Source organism: Scyliorhinus canicula, chromosome 14 (assembly GCF_902713615.1).
Source record: "Scyliorhinus canicula chromosome 14, sScyCan1.1, whole genome shotgun sequence".
Taxonomy (NCBI): Eukaryota; Metazoa; Chordata; class Chondrichthyes; order Carcharhiniformes; family Scyliorhinidae; genus Scyliorhinus; species Scyliorhinus canicula.
Window position 1 is genome coordinate 44,401,326 of NC_052159.1, and position 23,211 is coordinate 44,424,536.

The 23,211-nt window shown below is 43.3% G+C and overlaps 1 protein-coding gene across 3 annotated transcripts in view; it reads right to left on the reverse strand.

Moving 5' to 3' along the window:
• Positions 1-836: 836 nt before the first annotated feature.
• uspl1 (ubiquitin specific peptidase like 1) overlaps positions 837-23,211 on the reverse strand; it is a 59,962-nt gene continuing 37,587 nt past the window's right edge. For all 3 annotated transcript variants that reach the window (XM_038817659.1, XM_038817661.1, XM_038817660.1), the window contains 4 exons: positions 17,796-17,925; positions 12,370-12,495; positions 12,128-12,288; positions 837-4,097 (listed from right to left, as the gene is read on the reverse strand). In XM_038817659.1, coding sequence (XP_038673587.1) covers positions 2,017-4,097; positions 12,128-12,288; positions 12,370-12,495; positions 17,796-17,925 — 2,498 coding nt within the window. In that variant the 3' untranslated portion in view covers positions 837-2,016. The remainder of the gene's footprint in view (positions 4,098-12,127; positions 12,289-12,369; positions 12,496-17,795; positions 17,926-23,211) is intronic.

Below are 23,211 nucleotides of genomic sequence, written 5' to 3' on the forward strand. Positions count from 1 at the left end.
ATTTTTCAGCCTTCCCGTCTAACCACCCAGGGTCAACTCCGCAGCGGCTTGACACACTATTATATCTAATGGCTTCCACCCCCTACCAATTAAACTCATTCATATGAAAGCCAATGTCAAGTGAAAACATCCTCATTGACATCCCTTTCTACTTCCATTGCCAATCCTAAATCCCTGCCCTCACGTATCAGATTACCATTACTCACCCCTCCACTGGTGACTTTTTTTTAGCCAAATAGGCATTTTGCAAAGAGAATTCTAGAAATGCAAGTTATTAGGTTAAAATAAACAGAGTGCTTGATCAGACACATTAGTAATACTGAGAACTGAAGGTTAGGTAAATTGGAATAAGTTTCTTTGGCAGCAATGTCAACTTTTAAAAATAAATTTAGAGTACCCAATTCATTTTTTTTCCAATTAAGGGGCAATTTAGCGTGGCCAATCCACCTAGCCTGCACATCTTTGGATTGTGAGGGCGAAACCCACGCAAACACAGGGAGAATGTGTTCGGGCAGCATGGTGGCGCAGTGGGTTAGACCTGCTGCCTCATGGCGCCGAGGTCCCAGGTTCGATCCCGGCTTTGGTTCGCTGTCCGTGTGGACACTGCACCACCGTGCTGACCTAACATGGCCAACGTAACATTCTCACAGAAAGTATGTCAGAGGAACACATCAAAACAATTCAAATGGAACACATTTTCACATGGAGGGTAGGAAAGTGTTAATTACTTTGAGCTAAGAGCCCACTGATATGCTTATTTACTGGACCCTGTTTAAGTTATGTTCTGTTGATGTAATTCTCAGCATATGATACATGTCTAATGTCAGTTCACAAGCATTGAGAACAGCAAATTTTATTACCTATCAAAAACATTCTTTAAATAAATCAGCCTAGAAAGACAGTTTTAACTGTGGCCAGTGAACAAATTATATACATATCTTATAACTTTCAGCACAAATTTCTACATTGAATTTTCAAAACCCAAGAAACAATAGCGTAGTATAAAATAAAGAACCACAAATATTGGAAATCTGAAACAAATGGAAAAAACTCAAAACAAACATTAGCCATGTAGAAAACTGTGTGTGTTGGGACAGAATCCTGGACAAGGCTCCTGCCCAAAAGATTGATCATAGTCTTCTGTCCACAGATCCCAATTGACCTAGAGTGCATTTTTTGCATTGGTGGGTTTTTTAAGCTTATCACAATACAGTGTCTCAGTTTTAAGAAGTCACCCTTACTTTACATGATATGCCAGTTTAAATTGTAAATCCAGCTACTTTCATAACTTTAACTGAAAGAACTTTTCAGGAATTATAAACAATATTGCACAAAAGGCAAATATTTCGCATTACACTTGGTACACACGATGGGGAATTTGTAGGATAAGAGTCTAATGGATAAAATTTGCAAGAACAGAACTCAAGTGGATTATTGCTGAACTCAGGTGGCACTATAGGCTGGAAATCATTACAAGGATCAACTGCTTCATACTTTGAACATAATCTATTGTTTTTAGCATGTTAAGTTGGTTGTAATTACGTCTGCAATAGCAGTTACAAGAAACTACTGCTGACATTATTGTAAGTTTATAAATATTTGTCGTTCACAAAGAATAAGGATTAACACATTGCACATTTCAAATTAACAAAAAATGTCATATTCATGTAACTATGTTGAGCAAACTCCAGCAAGTTGAATTCCATTTGTCAAAACAGCACACCTGGTTCAGTTTTCTCTTAAAAGGAAAGGTAACATTGCATCAAATGTAGATGACTTAACATTTTATTCAATAGTGTCATTACAGCTTTACATATCCTTCAAATAACGTGAAACTATGCGAAAACAAAGAGGGTACATTCACAGAATGCACAAACCACCCATTTGCCATGAAATTTCAAAGAAAAGGAATCACTTTTGTTGAAACATGCAGAGACTGGGAACAATTTACTCGTAATATATTCCAAGTTATAAGCGACAAAGGAGTCCTCACTGCTTTCATAGAATTGCCATTTCCTAGCAGTTTTCAAAAAGATTTTCATCAAAGTTAGGCAATTCATCTTCATGATCGCCTGCTAAAGAGTTAAGAGTTGATGTGGACAATAAATCTACCAGCATTTCTTCCTTTGTGGGACTCTCGTAAATTGATGCACAGCTGTCAGCTACACTGACAGAATTACATTTATAAGCATGGTGCTGCACCTGCACAGTTGAAATTGGTGATGTTTGGTCACCATTAGCAGTCCTTGGATCCATGGTACACCCATCACTCAGTTTACAGTTTGCTACTCCATCTGCTAACATCCCAGAAAGCCGAAATTCAACACTTTGCATACAACTAGATGCAGTGGCTGTTGCTGGAATGAACAGTTCTGCAAGTAATTCATCATGGCTTGGGCTACTACTCAATGAAGTGCTAGAACCGGTTATGCAAACAGACTTATTCTCTTCAACACCAAGCTCACGCCAAAGTTCATTCAGTACGTCATCATACAATGTGCTTCCATTACTATTTGGAACATTTAACTGTTCTTCAAAACTAGAAGTAGTAACATATTCAGTAGCAAATTCATCATCTTGCTTAATCTTCATTAGTTGGTCAAGTGAAGCTAGTTGATCTTTTTTGACTTGAAGTTTTTTGAGCAGCTTGAGACGAAGACCATGCGCTTTTGAGTTGACATGATCCAGTTCTGCTTTGACTGGGCTGGAGCTAGAGATCGGTTTCTTCATATTAGAAGCCCCGGTTTCATACGTTGTGGGATGGTCATATTTTGATGAATTAGAAAGAAATGCTTTGTTTATTGTATGGACATCAGAAGGCATCGTCTTGGACAATACTTTGCAGTTTTCCTTCATGTTACCAAAGTCTTGAGGCAAATTGTTGGTATTCTGCATGCAAGCAACATTAGGACTATTTGAATCTTGAGAAATTGGTTGTTTTTTGTCTCTCTGCGTATGTTTTGAGAGGTATTTGGTTTTGAACCCATCAAAATGTTCCTTTATAGTGTGCTTTGGATCAGTCGTTTTTATAAAAACATTGCCTTTAGGAACATTCTTAACTTCATTCCGAGGCAATATTCTGGGTTCGTTGCTGGCCAATGTTGAAAGGTGGCGGTTCAACAAGTTCCTTGTCCAACTTCCTGCAAAGCTTTTGTTAGTTGCTGGAGGCCGAGAAGTATCAGCCGATGACCCATTTACGGTAGATGTTTTCAAGATCGGAGATGCTGGAATTTTAATGGGACTTTTCTTTTGAGTTTTTCTACAAGACTGCATGAATGTTTCTGAACCAACAGATGTTGTTTCTATTTCTTGTATAGGACAAGCAGGTGGACTCATTGCTAACTTTTTAACAATGATATCCTTTTGTAACACTGGCTTAACACCAGTTGCGTGTGGTTGAGATACTCGAGGTGGCCAGGAAGGTACTTCAGACTGCAAAATATATTTTTGAGGTACATCAGGCTTTATGACAGTTGTCTGGTCCATTTGTTGGCAAATTTCATTACAATACTGTTCTTCAGTACTAGGTTGTACAGATACATTATGATGAACAGCCATCGGAGTCGCAAGAGACGAATTTTGTAAAGGTAAAGTCTCTGGATGTCTCTGTAAATCACATTGTTCAGCACTTGGTATGAATTGAGTATTGTTTATTGGGTTCCCTTCACTGTCCACTTTAATTTCTACGAGATTTAGTGTTACCACTACATCATCGGCCAGTTCCACCAGAGCTGGAAGCAAGTTACTATTACAAGTTCCTTGTTCATTTTCCTTTAAAGCGTTTATATCTGGTGCAGCAATCTCTGCAAATGTACTGAACGTTGGTTTCTCAACTGCACTTAACGGAACAGGACTATTTAACGATGCTTCACAGAGCAGCTGCGATACAAAGGAAGTGGCGTTGCTCTTGAAGGCTGGGGGACTTATGCAAGTTGCAGAGGATGAGTTACAAAATGGGACGGTGTTGTTGCTTTGAGTTGTATTTTCAAGGTCACTCTTTTCCCAGACTACAATGTGAACTTCATGTGGAGAAACTTTCAAAGTTGAACGTCTGCAACTACTGAAACCTTTCAAGTCATCACATTCAAGCCATGACCCTGCAAGATGAGACAACAAAAACTCTTAGAAGTACAACTACACAGGTTTTTCTAAAATTAATTCCATTTCATAAACAACTGGAAAATATAAAATATATATTTTTAAAATAAATTTAGAGTACCCAATTATTATTTTTTCTCAATTTAGGGGGAAATTTAGCATGGCTAATCCACCGACCCTGCACATCTTTGGGTTGTGGGGGCAAGACCCACGCAGGCACATGGAGTTTCTCCACAAGGAGAGTGATCCAGGGCCGGGATCGAACCCTGGGTCCTTGGCGCCGTGCGGCAGCAGTGCTAACCACTGCATCACCGTGCCACCCAGAAAATACAATTAAGGGCGGCATGTGCACAGTGGTTAGCACTGGGACTGCGGCGCTGAGGACCCAGGTTTGAATCCACTGTCCGTGTGGAGTTAGCACATTTCCCCCATTTCCGTGTGGGTTTCACCCCCACAACCCAAAGATGTGCTGGTTAGGTGGGTTGGCCATGCTAAAATTGCCCCTTAATTGGAAAAAGAAAAATAATTGGCTACTCAAAATTTTTAAAAGAAAAGAAAATTCAATTGAATATTAACCCCCTTTAAAAATAACAGTATTTACTAAATCATTATGTCCTAAAACTTGAAACCATCTACATTTGGTTTTTAAAAAAATATATAAACCAGCTCATTAGCTGGCATATCTCCTCGTAAAACTCTGTTCTGAAGCCACATGCTAGCAGCGTGGGCATTAAAATACAGGATTTTTCGTATTAGTTACTGCATTCTGTTGGACACCCCATTATAGATTCAATAGATGATGCCAAGGATGCAAAACTATAAAAAAATGATATACAAGGATTATTTCCACTGGAGCAAAAAAAGTGGCCAACGGGAGATAGAAAAGAAGTTTTACAAATAGCAAACAATTATATCCTCCAGTTGGTGAGTTGATGATGAGGAATCATCAATTTAAAATTACTACAAAGAGATGAGAAATAGGCAAGACAGATTTCTTCATACAAAGTTGTTGGACAATTGAATGTCAACCACTGGAGGGGTTGAGGCAGAGATCAGTTCAGTTTTTAATGGGAAACAAAAAGGATAAACAATGGAACCAGAGGAAGGTACAGGGCTGAGAATTACTTGGACAGTGGAACCAATTTGGATTAACAAAATGGACTCCATGTTTCAAACTCCTACTTCACAAGGTCGCAATAGGCAGTCATTCAGCCCATCAAACCTGCTCCATCATTCAATAAGACCATGGCTGATCTCACTGTGACCCTACCTGGGAACCCCACCACCAAGAGGTTCCCCTCCACTGTTCACTATCCAGACTTGGAAATACATTGGCGTTCATTCACCGTCACTGGGTCACAATCCTGGAACTCCCTCCACAACAGCACTACGGATGTGCCTAAACCTCAGGGACTGCAGTGGTTCAAGGAGGCAACTCTCCACCATCTTCTGAAGGATGGGCAATAAATGCTGGCCTAACCAGCGAGGCCCTCATTCCATAAAATTAATTCTAAAAAGAAAATCTTTCCTTTTCCACCAGCTTCCCCGAACCCTGGTCTGTCTTGTAGACCAAAAATCTCTCTGTAGGAGAGAAATCGAAAGACTAACAACTCTCAGAAGAAATTCCTCTTTGTCTCAGTCTTAAATGGGAGACCCCTATTTTGAAACTGTTCCCCCATTTCCAGATTCGCCCTCCCCACGAGAGGAAACGTCCTTTCAGCATCTACCCTGGCAGGTCCCCTCAGAATTTTCTGTGTTTCATTAAGATCACCTCTCATTCAATGAAACTGCTGAGTATCGGCCCAAGACAACCCCTTGATCCCAGAAATCAGCCCAATAATCTTTAAATCAGCCAGTTCTAGTGATGTACAGAATTTCAGAATGGAACTAAGTTTTCACTATTGTGAAGTTATCTTTCTAACCCAAGTAGAATAGATAACTTCAGCTTGTTTGCTGTACTCCGTTCCCAGGTTGCTGCTGTCGTTGTTGACTGAAAAAACATGTATGGGTCACTATCATCTAAAGAGCATTTCTTCTTTCTTTTAAAAAAAATTTAGAGTACCCAATTGATTTTTTTCCAATTAAGGGGCAATTTAGCATGGCCAATCCACCTACTCTGCACATCTTTGTGTTGTGGGGGCGAAACCCACGCAAACACAGGGAGAATGTGCAAATTCCACACGGACAGTGACCCAGAGCCGGGATCGAACCTGGGAGCTCAGCGCTGTGAAGCAGCAGTGCTAACCACTGTGACACTGTGCTTTAAAAAGCAATTTAATGAAATCAAGAGATTTGTAACAATGAAAAGTAATACACAAAATTCCTAATTTATTTCCCTGTAATTGTTATACACATTCTTCGGTATAGAATCTTACAGCAGAGGATAAACCCTGATTGAGTGTGCAGGAGGGCATGCCAGAAGCAGCAGCAGACATTTTGAAAAATTAGATACTAACCTGGTGAAGTTACAACACACTTGCATCCCAGACTGCAGTGGCAGCACGCGATAATCAAAGCTAATCAATCCCACACCCAATGGATTAGACTCAAGCTCTGCAAATGCGGTCATATCAAGTCACAAATGCTGTTGGACAATTAAACAAACTTGCGACAGCTCCACCAATATTCCCGATCTCAATTATGAGGGGGACCAGCACATCAGTGCATGAAACACAAGGCTGAGGCAGTTGAAAAATGAAAATGAAAATCGCTTTATTGTCAAGAGTAGACTTCAATGAAGTTACTGTGAAAATCCTCTCGTCGCCACATTCCGGCGCTTGTCCGGGGAGGCTGGTACGGGAATCGAACCGTGCTGCTGGCCTGCTTTAAAAGCCAGCGATTTAGCCTAGTGAGCTAAACTATCCTCAATCAGAAGTGTCAAGTGGATGATATTTCATGGACTCCTTCAGAGGCCCAGCATCGCAAATGTCAGGCTTCATCCAATTCTATTCACTCCATGTGACATCAAAGCTTGGCAAAAGCACCGTTCTAAGGCTATGGGGCCATGACAACATTCTGACAATAGTACTGAAAGCTCCAACAATGCTCATGAAGCTTGACACCATCCAGGATAAAACAACTGACCTGATTGACACCCCATCCACCACCTTAAACATTCACTCCCTCCACTCTCTGCACATAGACAGGCAATGCTTACCATCTACGAGATGTGCTGCAGCAACTCACTACGACTCCTTCAACAGAGCCTTCCAAACCTGCAAACTCTACCATCCAGAAGGAAAAGGGTAACAGGTGCTTGGGAACACCACCACCTGCAAGTTCCCTGCCAAGTCACACACCACCCAGAATTGGAAATATATTGCCATTCCTTCACTGGGTCAAGATCCTGGAATTACCTTCCAAATACCTCTGTGGGCAAACCTTCACCACATGGCCTGCAGCACTTCAAGAAATTGGCTGAGCGCTACCCTGTCAAGGGTAACCAGGGATAGGCAACAATTGTTGACGTAATAGTGACAGCCACACCCCAGGAAAGCTTTTTAAAAATGATAAAAGAGATGCAAAAATGTAATACATTGTAGAAATATTGAAGCCTTTGTTAATTAACCAGGCTAAGCCCAAGTCCTAATTTCTATATTTGCGCTACAATACTCAGATTTTGAAAATGTAGGCACAAGCCTTCAAGTTTTATTCTTATGGAGCACAAATAAGAAATGAAATGAAATGAAAATCGCTTGTCACGAGTAGGCTTCAATGAAGTTACTCGTTACAATAAGCAATTTTCATTTCATTTCTTATTTGTGCTCCATAAGAATAAAACTTGAAGGCTTGTGACTACATTTTCAAAATCTGAGTATTGTAGCCGCAAAGATAAACAAGATAAACAAGGCTTCCGTAAGAGGCGAGGCACAATACTGTCAGAGAAAACAAAGAATAGGTTCTGGACAAAATTGAAGCTGGGACTGCTGGGAGACAGAAAGAATAATATTGCACTTGGATACAAAGGGACAAGTCACAGATTTTCCATTGTGCATTAAAAAAAACCATTTAGTACATTGGTGTCATTGGCACGGGTGAAATTTACTGCCCATACCTGGTTTTATGTAGCTAGTTAAGACCTAATCACATTGGTATGAAACTGGAGTTACAGAGGCCAGCCCAGGAAAAAGACAAGATTTAATTCCCCAAATTAAATATGGAAACACGGGAAATAGAAAAGGCATGTCAGAAAGGCAAGGTCACGGTGATCATGGGGGACTTCAATATGCAGGTGGATTGGGTAAATAACGTAGCCAGTGGATCCAAAGAAAAGGAATTCATGGAATGCTTACAAGATGGCTTTTTGGAACAGCTTGTCATGGAGCCCACAAGGGAGCAGGCTATTCTGGACCTAGTGCTATGTAATGAACCAGACTTTATAAAAGATCTTAAAGTAAGGGAACACTTAGGAAGCAGCGATCATAATATGGTTGAGTTCAGTCTGCAGTTTGAAAGAGAGACGGCAAAATCGGATGTAATGGTGTTACAGTTAAATAAAGGTAATTACGAGGGCATGAGAGAGGAACTGGCGAAAATCGACTGGAAGCAGACCCTAGTGGGGAAGACAGCAGAGCAAAAATGGCAGGAGTTTGTATGCATAATTGAGGACACTACAGAGGTTCATCCCCAAGAAAAGAAAGATTATCCGGGGAGGGATTAGACAGCCATGGCTGACAAAGGAGGTCAGGAAATGTATCAAAGAAAAAGAGAGATCCTATAAAGTGGCCAAAAGCACTGGGAAATCAGAAGATTGGGAAGGCTACAAAAACAAACAGAGGTTAACAAAGAGACAAATAAGGAAGGAGAGGATCAAATATGAAGGCAGGCTAGCCAGTAATATAAGAAATGATAGTAAAAGTTTCTTTCAATACATAAGAAACAAACGACAGGCCAAAGTAGACATTGGGCCAATTCAAACTGATTTATCATATGTTAGACAAGGCTAGTGATGGGAGACGAGGAAATGGCTGGAGAACTTAATAAGTACTTTGCGTCTGTCTTCACAGTGGAAGACATGAGTAATATCCCAAAAATTATAGAGGGTCAGGGGGCTGAGTTGAGTATGGTTGCCATTACAAAAGAGATGGTGCTAAAAAAGCTAAAAGGTCTTAAAATTGACAAATCTCCTGGCCCCAATGGGCTACACCCTAGAGTTCTGAGAGAGGTGGCTGAAGAAATAGCGGAAGCGTTGGTTGAGATCTTTCAAAAATCACTGGAGTCAGGGAAAGTCCCGGACGATTGGAAGATCGCTGTTGTAACCCCCTTGTTCAAGAAAGGATCAAGACAAAAGATGGAAAATTATAGGCCAATTAGCCTAACCTCGGTTGTTGGTAAAATTCTAGAATCGATCGTTAAGGATGAGATTTCTAAATTCTTGGAAGAGCAGGGTCGGATTAGAACAAGTCAACATGGATTTAGTAAGGGGAGGTCGTGCCTGACGAACCTGTTAGAATTCTTTGAGGAGGTGACAAGTAGGTTAGACCAGGGAAACCCAGTGGATGTGGTCTATCTGGATTTCCAAAAGGCCTTTGATAAGGTGCCACACAGGAGGCTGCTGAGTAAGGTGAGGGCCCATGATGTTCGAGGTGAGCTACTGGCATGGGTTGAGGATTGGCTGTCTGACAGAAGGCAGAGAGTTGGGATAAAAGGTTCTTTTTCGGAATGGCAGCCGGTGACCAGCGGTGTCCCACAGGGTTCAGTGTTGGGGCCACAGCTGTTCACCATATATATTAATGATCTGGATGAAGGGACTGGGGGCATTCTAGCGAAGTTTGCCGATGATACGAAGTTAGGTGGTCAGGCAGGTAGTGCTGAGGAAGTGGGGAGGCTGCAGAAGGATCTAGACAGTTTGGGAGAGTGGTGCAGGAAATGGCTGATGCAATTCAACGTGAGAAAATGTGAGGTCTTGCACTTTGGAAAAAAAGAATCCAAGCATAGACTACTTTCTAAACGGTGAGAAAATTCATAATGCCAAAGTACAAAGGGATCTGGGAGTGCTAGTCGAGGATTCCCTAAAGGTAAACATGCAGGTTGAATCTGTGATTAAGAAAGCGAATGCAATGTTGTCATTTATCTCAAGAGGGTTGGAATATAAAAGCAGCGATGTGCTACTGAGCCTTTATACGGCTCTCGTTAGGCCCCATTTGGAGTACTGTGTCCAGTTTTGGGCCCCACATCTCAGGAAGGACATACTGGCACTGGAGCGTGTCCAGCGGAGATTCACACGGATGATCCCTGGAATGGCGGGTCTAACATATGATGAACGGCTGAGGATCCTGGGGTTGTATTCATTGGAGTTTAGGAGGTTAAGGGGAGATCTAATAGAAACTTACAAGATAATACATGACTTAGAAAGGGTGGACGCAAAGAAACCGTTTCAGTTAGGCGAGGAGACGAGGACCCGTGGGCACAGCCTTAGAATTAGAGGGGATAAATTCAGAACAGAAATGCGGAGACATTTCTTCAGCCAGAGAGTGGTGGGCCTGTGGAATTCATTGCCGCGGAGTGCAGTGGAGGCCGGGACGCTAAATGGCTTCAAGGCAGAGATAGATAAATTCTTGATGTCGCGAGGAATTAAGGGCTACGGGGAGAATGCTGGTAGGTGGAGTTGAAATGCCCATCAGCCATGATTGAATGGTGGAGTGGACTCAATGGGCCGAATGGCCTTACTTCCACTCCTATGTCTTATGGTCTTAAATGACATGACTAGTTTGGGAATGTACAAATACCAATAGGAGATCACTAAAGTACATCCTATGAAGTGGAATGTTTTTTAGGGCACCTGGACCCACAGAAGAACCCCAAAAGAAATGACAAGAAGAAGAAACATTAGTATTCTTTAAAGAGGCCATGGACAATTTACTCTGCAAAAGATCCTATACACAACTTTCCTTAGCGCTGCAGAAATGTTTACTCCGAGTGATTCAGAGGGTAGTGAAGAAATAAATCTGGATTATCTGATCAGATGTTACAGCCAACATAAATTACTTGTGAACAGTTCCTTTCCAGGAGGGTACTCAATTTACCTTTACTCTTTTACCTCCCTACTTTCACTAGTAGGTGAGCAATTTTTTTTAAAAATCAAGAAAAGTGAGCTTTGACAAAGGGTCACCTGGACTCGAAACGTTAGCTCTTTTCTCTCCTTACAGATGCTGCCAGACCTGCTGAGATTTTCTGGCATTTTCTCTTTTGGTTTTAGATTCCAGCATCTGCAGTAATTTGCTTTTTTAAAAAAAAAATCCAATTTTCCAGCAACTCAATATCTAGATACTATAGACTTGCATGCAACCTGCTTAAGGTTCAATATACAAGAACACATTCAAATCCAGAAGGTTTACCACCAATAAGTACAGCCCTCAGGTCAAATTTCCCTCTCATCTACCGGAGTAATTCCAGAAAAGTGAGTACAAAAGGGAAAAATGCTAGCTGCAGGACTATGATTACTAGTTATACCTAAATCTACCCATTTCACCATTGCATTTTTTTATATTCATGAGATGACATTGTTAATTATTAGTTTGAATATTATTTTAAAAGAAACTGAAAAATAATTTACATATGCAAGTTTAATCTCAGTGCAATTCCAAACCCAGAAAAGGGTTGGCGGTTCTGGGTGGACGGGCGGTGGAAGAACAGAGGCAGGAATAAACAAAGGCGGCTAGCGCACCTCCTTGCCGTTTGACCTCAATTAAAATGTTGAGATCAGCTGCAATTTTCTCCTAAACATTCAAAAGTTTTAACTGTTGAAAGAAGCTCTATGCATGCATTGAGACACCTGTACAGCTGTCTTCTGGGCAGGACAGCTGGGAGCCTTGGGCCAGGCAGGAACCAGGCAATGCTGGAACCTAACTATGGCTCCTGACCCCCAGAGAAGCAGTTGCAACCCCTTTAGTGTTTTATATTCCTAGTTTTCCAACATGATCATTTCAAGCACCAACAGGAAATCAATGCTCCAAGCAGAAAATGCTCCCGGCAGAAAAACAATGTTAGCCAAAATCCTCAAAATATTGTCTGAAAAAGCAATGCATACCATCAGAATTCTGAATCCATGTCACAAAGTGCTTCAGAGTTTTTAAGTACTGAATAATGGTGCAGATCCTGTACGAGTAGCCTTGAAAGTCAAATCTGTAAATGTCCATGTCTGCGTGTGGTATACCATCGACAAAATGTAGCATATATAATGATGATACACTAGGAGAAACAGAATTTGATTTTAGTTGTTCCAAATCGCAATTCAATATAACCAGAAATATTAATGAACAGTGTACTTACCGATCTAAAATCATCTTCCTCCTTTGATCTTTATCTCGACACTTATTGCAGGGCGATTTATGAACAGCATTCAGTGGGTGCCAATCTGAAATTATTTTTGTAAACGTAGTCAAAGTTTTCATACACCTATAAAAAGAAAATCTTTCCATAAACACCCATGCAAAGATTTTTATTTCAGCAAAAATGTCTGCTCTATATTTACTTCTGAATATACTACATATTTAAAGATAATTTTTATTGAAAAATAAATAGTCCATCTGTAGGGGCTTTACTGTAATGAGACCCCCTCATATTGAATCAACTTATTTTTTTTTTTAGAAAATATTTGAGACATTTATAATTTTAACATTCTAATCAACAGAGCGGTCCGACACACACAAAAACCCCACAATAACATACCCAACTTCACCCCGCCCTAACTCCTAGCCACCTATATATTAAATTCCATGCCCTTAGTCTTCACTTCCATGCCCCCCCCCCCCACTGCCGGTCAGTTTTCCTTGAAGAAGTTGATCAACGGCTGCCACTGCCGAGCGAACCCCTGTACCGATCGCCCTTAAGGTGAACTTGATCTTCTCTAGCATGAGAAACCCTGCCATGTCACTGACTCACATCCCTGACTTTGAAGCCTCAGTGTCTGTCCATCCCATTAAAATCTGTCTCCCCCCCCCCCCCCCCCCCGGCCTTCCGACACCCCAAATATTGCCACCTCTGGACTTGGAGACACCCTCCCTTCCGGGACCTCTGACATGATATCCGAAAATCCCTGCCAAAATCCCCTCAGCTTCAGACAAGCCCAAAACATATGTACATGATTCGCCAGACCTCCCCCTCACCGCCCACATCCTCCTCAAAAAACCTACTCATCTGTGCCACAGTCATATGAGCCCTGTCGATCACCTTGAACTGGATCAGGCTGAGCCTGGCACACAACGAGGATGCATTGACTCTCCTCAGGGCCTTCTCCCATAGCCCGACTTCCAACTCCCCTCCTAATTCCTCCTCCCACTTCCTTTTCACCTCTCCGATTGGGACTCCTTCCCACTCCATCAGTTCCTTATATATTTCAGAGACCCTCCCCTCCCCAACCCCTGTTCTGGACATCACCTTATCCTGTAGTCCCCTTAGAGGGAGGCGACGGAAGCTTGGAACCTGCCTCCGGACAAAATCCTGTACCTGCAGGTACCGGAATCTATTCCCACCCAGTAACTCAAACTCCTCTAGCTCCTCCAGGCTCAGGAAACCCACTTCAATGAAGAGATCCCCAAATCTCTCAATCCCTGCCCGCTGCCACCTCCTAAAGCCCCCGTCCAGCCCCCCCTTAGCAAACCTGTGATTATAGATCGGTGACCATACCGATGCCCCCTCCAGTCTTGTGTTGCTTCCGTTGACCCTACAGTCTCAGGCTGCCACTACCACTGGACTTGTGAAGTAACGAGCAGGCGTGAACCTCAGAGGTGCAGTTAACAGAGCCTTCAGAGGACGGCATGTGGCGCAGTGGTTAGCACTGGGACTGGGGCCCTGAGGACCCGGGTTCGATTCTCGGCCCGGGGCCACTGTCTTTGTGGAGTTTGTACATTCTCCCCATGTCTGCGGGGTTTCATCCCCACAACACAAAGATGTGCCGGTTAGGTGGATTGGCCATGCAAAATTGCCCCTTATTGGAAAATAAATAAATAAATGGGTATTCTAAATTTTTTTTTTTTAAGTGCCTTCAGATTCACACCCTTGCAAGATGCCACCCTCCACTATTTTTCACACCGATCCCATCCCCACTACCTATTTCCTAATTATCAAAATATCGGCCATCCAGTAATAGTTAATAAAGTTTGGAAAGTGCAGCACGGTGGCACAGTGGTTAGTATTGCTGCCTCACGGGGCTGAGGACCAGGGTTCGAATCCCGGCCCTGGGTCACTGTCCGTGTGGAGTTTGCACGTTCTCCCCGTGTTTGCGTGGGTTTCGCCCCCACAACCCAAAAAACATGTGCTTGTTAGGTGGATTGGTCATGCTAAATTGCCCCTTAATTGGAAAAAAAATAATTGGGCACTCTAAATTTATTTTTTAAATAAATAAATAAATAAATAAAGTTTGGAAGGGCCAAGCCCCTTTCACTGCGCCCCCGATCAAGAAGGACCTTATCCACCCTTGGGGCGTTCCCGGCCTATATAAAACCCGAGATCGCTGCATTCATCTCCGTAATAAATGCCTTGGGGATGAAGATTGGGAGACACTGAAACACAAACAGCAATCTTGGGAGGACTGTCATCTTCACAGTTTGTACTCTCCCCGCAATGTCAGCAGGAGCATGTCACACCTACAGAAGTCCCCTTTCATTTGCTCAATCATCCTGCCCAAATTTAGTTTATGAAGCTGACCCCAGTCCCTTGCCACTTGAATCCCCAGGTACCAAAAACTCCTTCCCATCACCTTGAACAGCATCTCCCTCACTCTCCTCTCCTGCCCCCTTGCTGTACCGCAAAAACCTCACTTTTGCCCATATTCAGTTTGTAAGTGGAGAACAGGCCAAATTCCTCCAGTAATCCCATAATTCCTGTGATTCCCCCAATGGGTCTGTTATATAAAAGAGTAAATCGTCCGCATGTAGTGAGGCCCTATGTTCCACCTTTTCTCTCACTATCCCCCGCCAAATGTTAGATGCCCTCAGCGCCATTGCCAAAGGCTCTATGGCCAGGGCAAACAGTAGTGGGTAGAGTGGACACCCCCACCGTGTCCCCATGCACAGATTAAAATACTCTGATCAAACCCGGTTGGTCTTTACATTCGCCACTGGTGCCTGATATAGCAACCGGACCCAATCCACGAATCCCTGCCTGAACCCAAACCTTCCCAGGACATCCCACAGTTACCTCCACTCCACCCGATCAAAGGCCTTCTCTGCGTCCGTGGCCACTACCACCTCGACCTCGCTCCCCTCCGCAGGCATCATTATTACATTTAGGAGCCACCTAATGTTGGACGTCAGGTGTCGCCCCTTCACAAATCCTGTCTGATCCTCCTTTATTATCCCTGGAACACAATCTTCTGAATTCAACTTATTTTAACATGTTGAGTAAAATTGTACTCCGTATTTCAGATGGGATTTGATCAGTGGCTCTGAACAACTGAAACATTACTTCCTCCCCAGTTTCCAAAGGTTAGGTGGGGTTGCTGGGATACGGGGAGAGGGTGAAGTAGCGGGCTTAGGTAGGGTGCTCTTTCGGGGACCGGTGTAGACTCGATGGGCCAAATGGCCTCCTCCTTCTGCACTGTAAATTCTATGATTCAATGAATATTTCAGATTCTTGAGAGATAAAATGCCAATATTCCAATAGCCTTTTTGAACCCATTCTTCCAAAAGATACTCGTAGCCTATATCAATAAAGTATTCGGATCTTTTTTGTTGGCTCTGAAGTGGATTAACTCATTTCTCCCTGTTAAACTCCACCTGCCATTTTTGTCCACTGATTTAATTTGTGCATGTCTCAAGTTCCTGCCCCCATCTATATAACCTGTTGTGTCTCCTAACTTGGGATCATCTGCAAACTTGGATATATAGCTTTCTATTGCTTTATCCAAGATATTGAAACATTGTCAAAAGCTGCAGTTCCAGTACAGATTCCAGGAAATTAATCACATCCTGCCAACCAGGATCCATTTCCGTTAACCATATTCTCATCTCCTATATTCCAAAAAACCTCCCAACACTTGACTTTGTTTCACGTTCCAAGTTCAGAATAAGTTTACTGAATTGATGTGCAATTATAATAATAATAATCTTTATTGTCACAAGTAGACTTACATTAACACTGCAATGAAGTTACTGTGAAAATCCCCTAGTCGTCACATTCCGGCGCCTGTTCGGGTACATGGAGGGAGAATTCAGAATGTCCAAATTACCTAACAGCATGTCTTTCAGGACTTTAGGGAGGAAACTGGAGCACCCGGAGGAAATCCACGCAGACACGGGGAGAACGTGCAGGCTCCACACAGACAGTGATCCAAGCTGAGAATCGAACCTTGGACCCTGGCGCTGTGAAGCAGCAGTGCTAATCGCTGTGCTACTGTGCCCCCCATATACAATTTGGAAGGGGCATGATGGTCTTGGCATGTCTTGCATATCTTATCCTGTAGGTGTGCTTTCCCCCCACCTGCGCCAAAAGTACTGGTCAAAAAACTGAATGTCAATGATTTTTTAAAAATAAATGAATTTAGAGTACCCAATTCATTTGTTTCCAATTAAGGGGCAATTTAGCGTGTTCAATCCACCTATCCTGCACATCTTTGGGTTGTGGGGGCGAAACTATCGCAAACACGGGGAGAATGTACAAACTCCACACAGACAGTCACCCAGAGCCAGGATCGAACCTGGTACCTTGGCACCATGAGACTGCAGTGCTACCACTGCGCCACCGTGCTGCCCCTGAATGTCAATGATAAGGCTCTAGATTTTTAATTAGCTTCTTTAGGAAGAACTATAGATTGACCAAACATAAAGGCGAATAACGTGACTATTTTGAACTTTAAAACAGTGAACAAAACTCAAAGAACTGTACAAATTGGTAAAGAGAACAAATATGTTCAAGATGTTGCAATGATCTATCTTCAAATGGAAAATGTGAGGAGAAAGACACGAACAATCAATCACCCAGTCTAACATTTGTAAAAGGCTTTTTGTACAATGAGACAATGGATCAGTAGACTTTGGATTCTTCAAAATCCTGCGTCTGGTCTTGTTTAAGGTCAGGAAACAAAGATAATTCAAATACTGAGTTAGTACAGGCAATGTATGTATTATTGTCCAATAGTTTAACTTAACAGGGCTGACATTGTTATTGGAGCTGCCTAGATTTACTCATATAAGTGATTAGATTCACATAAGATTCCAACAGAGTGCATCAAACTGCATTAACACCTATGGGGCAGCACAGTGGTGCAGTGGTTAGCACTGCTGCCTACGACGTTGAGGACCCAGATTCGATCTCGCCCCCGGGTCACTGTCTCTGTGGAGTTTGCACATTCTCCCCCTGTCTGCGTGGGTTTAAGTCCCCACAACCCAAAATGTGCAGGCTAGGTGGATTGGCCGCACTAAATTGGAAAAAAATTATTGGATAATCTAAATTTTTTAAAAACTGCATTAACACCTGATTTTACTCCTTCATGGTTTGTCATTAGTAAACAATAAAACTGATTGAAAATTGATGGCATCACAACAGAGAATGAAACTTTCCAGACTAAAAATGCTTTTGAATTTCCAACATCTATTTAATTGTTTTTAATAAATACATGGGACACAGTGAAAATTAACACTCAAGAACAAGAAAATGTGTGCTGGTTATGAGTTAATTTGGTATCTATATTGTAATAATTTGGCAGAGTAATGAAACTTTCCGGCAATAATATGTTTTGATTAAAAAAATAAACTTGCCTCTCATCATTTTTATAGCCGCATTTCATACATTCAAAACTCCAAATATATGACTGCATGAACAGCTCTTCAACATACGGATCCTGCCGCAGAAGTTGTGGAAAAGCAAAGACTGGACTATCGGGCACTCCTGCAAGAAAGTAAAAATGCATTGATACATGATAAAGACGACATCCCTACACGCTCTATTGCAGTTCCAATGACAGCCAATATTATTGGGGGGTGTGGAAAAAGGGTTTCAGAGGACAGCCCATGAATAGGGGGGAAAAATAGCATTGACTGTGTGCAGATTGTGCAATCTGTGCAGATTGCCCTTGCATATATTTAGCATTTAGATATAGATATGCACTGATTGAGGTTAGACAAGTTACCTGGTTGAGACAATAGCAATTGCACAATTTAACAACTACTAGCAGATGCGTTAGTGTCAATATGATATGCCCACTATATGGGGTGGTTGCTAAAACTAAAAAGCAATCAGTACATGAATAGAAGTTCAGGACATCTTGCTTAGCAATTGTCAGCAGCTGTATTAGGAATCTCAGTGCGACAGTGATTTTAATAAATGAAAAATTTGACTTTGGCAGTTCTGTTTCTTCAAAAAAAAAAGTCAACTTATTTTCCAAAATAGTCATCACACACTTACTAGTGTATATAATAGGTTATAAAGGTACATTTGGGGGCAGCACAGTGGTGGAGTGGTTAGCGTTGCTGCCTCATGGCACCGAGGTCCCAGGTTCGATCCCGGCTCTGAGTCACTGTCCTTGTGGAGTTTGCACACTCTTCCCGTGCTTGCGTGGGTTTCGCCCCCACAACCCAAAGATGTGCAGGGTAGGTAGATTGACCACTCTAAATTGTCCCTTAATTGGAAAAAATTAATTGGGTACGCTAAATTTATAAAAAAATAAATAAAGGTACATCAGGGAAGAGATGGTCGAGTGAGGGAACCATGATTGACAAGAGAGGTTGAATGCCTTGTTAAGAGGAAGAAGGATACTTATGCAAGGCTGTGGAAACAAGGTTCAGACAGGGTGCTGGAGGGATACAAGATAGCCAGGAGGGAACTGAAGAAAGGGATTAGGAGATCTAAGAGAGGGCATGAAAAATCTTTGGCGGTTAAGATCAAGGAAAACGCCCAAGGCCTTTTACACATGTGAGAAATATGCGAATGACGAGAGCGAGGGTAGGTCCGATCAGGACAGTAGCGGGAGATTGTGTATCGAGTCTGAAGAGATAGGAGAGGTCTTGAACGAGTACTTTTCTTCAGTATTTACAAATGAGAGGGGACATATTGCTGGAGAGGACTGTGTGAAACAGACTGATAAGCTCGAGGAGATACTTGTTAGGAAGGAAGATGTGTTGGGCATTTTGAAAAACATGAGGATAGACAAGTCCCCCGGTCCTGACAGGATATATCCAAGGATTCTATGGGAATCAAGAGATGAAATTGCAGAACCGTTGGCAATGATCTTTTTGTCCACACTGTCAACAGGGGTGGTACCAGGGGATTGGAGAGTGGCGAATGTTGTGCCCCTGTTCAAAAAAGGGAATAGGGAGAACCCTGGGAATTACAGGCCAGTTAGTCTTACTTCGGTGATAGGCAAAGTAATGGAAATGGTACTGAGGGATAGGATTTCTGAGCATCTGGAAAGACACTGCTTGATTAGGGATAGTCAGCATGGATTTGTGAGGGGTAGGTCTTGCCTCACAAGCATGTTGATGAAGGTAAAGCAGTGGATGTAGTGTACATGGATTTTAGTAAGGCATTTGATAAAGTTTCCCATGGTAGGCTTATGCAGAAAGTAAAGAGGCATAAGATAGTGGGAAATTTGACCAGTTGGATAACAAACTGGCTAACAGATAGAAGTCAGAGTGGTGGTGGATGGGAAATCTTCAGCCTGGAGCCCAGTTATCAGTGGTGTACCGCAGGGATCAGTTCTGGGTCCTCTGCTGTTTGTGATTTTCATTAATGACTTGGATCAGGGAGTTGAAGGGTGGGTCAGTAAATTTGCAGAAGATACGAAGATTGGTGGAGTTGTGGATAGTGAGGAGGGCTGCTGTCGGCTGCAAAGAGCCATAGATAGGATGCAGAGCTGGGCTGAGAAGTGGCAGATGTAGTTTAACCCTGAAAAGTGTGAGGTTGCCCATTTTGAAAGGACAAATATGAATGTGGAACACAGGATTAACAGTAGCGTTCTTGGCAATGTAGAGGAGCAGAGAGATCTTGGGGTCTATGTTCATAGATCTTTGAAAGTTGCCACTCAAGTGGATAGAGCTGTGAAGAAGGCCTATGGTGTGCTAGAGTTCATTAGCAGAGGGATTGAATTTAAGAACCGTGAGGTGATGACGCAGCTGTGCAAAACCTTGGTACGGCCACATTTGGAGTACTGTGTGCAGTTCTGGTCGCCTCATTTTAGGAAGGATGTGGAAGCTTTGGAAAAGGTACAAAGGAGATTTACCAGGATGTTGCCTGGAATGGAGAGTAGGTCTTATGAGGAAAGGTTGAGGGTGCTAGGCCTCTTCTCATTAGAACGGAGAAGGATGAGGGGCGACTTGATAGAGGTTTATAAGATGATCAGGGGAATAGATAGAGTAGACCGTCAGAGACGTTTTTCCCGGGTGGAACAAACCATTACAAGGGGACATAAATTTAAGGTGAATGGTAGAAGATATAGGGGAGATGTCAGAGTTAGGTTCTTTAACCAGAGAGTAGTGGGGCATGGAATGCACTGCCTGTGGAAGTATTGAGTCATAAACATTAGGGACCTTCAAGCGGCTATTGGATAGGTACATGGATTATGGTAGAATGATGGGGTGTAGATTAATTTGTTCTTAATCTAGGACAAAAGTTCGGCACAACATTGTGGGCTGAAGGGCTTGTTCTGTGCTGTATTTTTCTATGTTCTATGTGATTGACCCCGACGGCATTTTTTGCCCGATATAGGCAGCTGCTAAGTGTGGAAAGAGCATTACGATATGATTAGTGTGATGAATGTAGGAAATTTTAGATATTGTATTATGTGTCTGTTGTAGTCATGTTATTAAAATAACTTCGGTCACGGGTGAGGTTTCAGCCGCCATGCTATGAGAAGTGCTTAAGGTAATAGTCAGGTGGGAGTTTATATCGATACAGGCACATAGGGACATGACGGAGCGGGCAGAATGGCGATGCTTGTGGATAAGAACCGGCAGGTTGATAGGCGGTCTTCGGAGGCTGGGTTGTTGAAAGTGTGGCAGAAACTCCAGATGGAGTTCGGGCTGGTGTCGACAGGTAAGGCAGTGAGGCGATTGTGGAGGGCCAAGAGGATAGTCTATGAGTATGGGGGAGAAGGCAAGTAGGATGTTGGCACATCAACTGAGGAAGCAGGAGGCGGTGAGAGAGATCGGAAAGGAGAAAGATAGGAGGGGAAAAGTGGTCAGACCCGATGGGGGCGAATGGGGTTTGAGGACTTTTATAAGAGGTTAGATGAATCAGAGCCCCCGGCCAGAGGGGGGCGTTTTTTTTTGAACAGGTTGGAGTTCCCCAAGGTGGAGGAGGACCTGGTAGAAGGGCTGGGAGCACCCATTGGACTGGTGGGGGTGATGGAGGATATGGGGACGATGCAGACAGGGAAGGCCCCGGGCAGCTTCCCAGTAGAAGTTTATGAAAAGTTTTCAGGAGACCTGGGGCCCCCTGCTGGTAAGGACATTTAAGGAAAAGGGGGAGCTCCCCCCACGTTAATCGCAGGCCTCGATATCCTTAATTTTGACGGATAAGGACCCGGAGCAATGTAGGTCCAACCACCCGATACCACTGCTGAATGTAGACGCCACATTGCTGGCAAAGATCCTGGCCTTGCGGATTGAGGACTGTGTGCTATGTGTGATGGGAGAAGACCAGACGGGGTTTGTGAAGGGGAGGCATGGGTCGGTTAACGGTAGACGGTTGTTAAACATTATAATGATGCCCTCAGAGGGAAGGGATGTGGAGGTGGCAGCACTATCGGCGTGGAGAAGGACTTTGATCGGGTAGAACGAGAATATTTGTGGGAAGTACTGGGGCGGTTTGGGTTCGGGCAGGGATTTGTGGATTGGGTCCGGTTGTTGCATTGGGTGCCAGGTGCATCGTGGATGAGGCAGGGATGCCCACTCTCCCTGTTGCACTTTGCCTTGGCGATAGAACCATTGGCAATGGCGCTAAGGACGTCAAGGGGTGGGGGTTGGAGCACAGGGTCTCGCTCGATGCGGATGATTAATGCTTTACTTATTGAACCCATTAGTATTGGGGGAATCATGCACATTTTGGAGGAATTTTGCCAGTTCTCTTGGTATAAGTTAAACATGGGGAAGAGTGAGGGCGCCCTGATCCAGGCGAGGGGGCAGGAGAGGAGGTTGGGCGAGCTGCCGTTTTAAGGTGGCGAGAGCATTCAGGTGGCGCGGGGATGAGCTCAGCTACATAAATTAAATTTGACACGGCTGGTGGAGCAGGTGAAGGGGGATTTTAAGAGGTGGGAAATGCTCCCGCTGTCATTGGCAGGGCAGGTTTAGTCCATGAAGATGATGATGCTCTCGAGGTTTTTATTTGTGTTCCAGAACCTTCCGCTTTTATTCTAAGGCTTTTCTTTTTTAGGAAGATTAATGAATTGATCTCGGGGTTTGTGTGGGTGGGGAAAGCCCCACAGTGAAGGTGTGGCTGAAACGACGACGTGGGGGGCTGGCCTTGTCAAATTTGATGAACTACTGGCCAGCAAATATAGCCATCGTCAGGGAGTGGGTAGTGGGAGAGGGGTTGGTATGGGGGTGGATGGAGGCAGCATCTTGCAAGGACACCAGCTCAGGGGCACAGTTGATGGCACCTCTGCCATTCTTGCTGACCAGGTACTCCACAGGTCCGGTGGTGGTGGCAGCCCTTAGGGTGTGGGCAAAGTGGCGGCAGCACCTGGGGCTGGAGGGCACCGATTTGCAGAAATCACAGGTTTGCTCTGGGGGAGGGCTGGATACATGGTTCCGGGTGTAGTGGCAGGCGGGGATGGAGCGGTTTGGAGACCTATTCGTGGGGGGCAGCTTTTCAAGCTTAGAAGGATTGGTAGAGGAGTATGAGCTGTCCAGCTGGAATGGTTTCCGGTACTTACAGGTGTGGGACTATTGTGTGGAAACAGGTGCCATCCTTTCCCAACCTGCCGCCCCCGATGTTGCAGAACAAGGTGTTGAAAACAGGTGTTGAAAACAGGTGTTGAAAACAGGGGTTGGCGAGGGTAGGGTGTTGGAGGTCTACAAGGAATGAATGGACTGGGAGGGTGCCCCAATAGGAGAAGTTTTTTTTTTTTCTTTTTTAATTTTTTTTTTTAAAAGCCGCAGAAATGTCCATTTATTTCCAAGGCGTCTTTTTTTAGTAAATTTAGATTACCCAATTATTTTTTCCAATTAAGGGGCAATT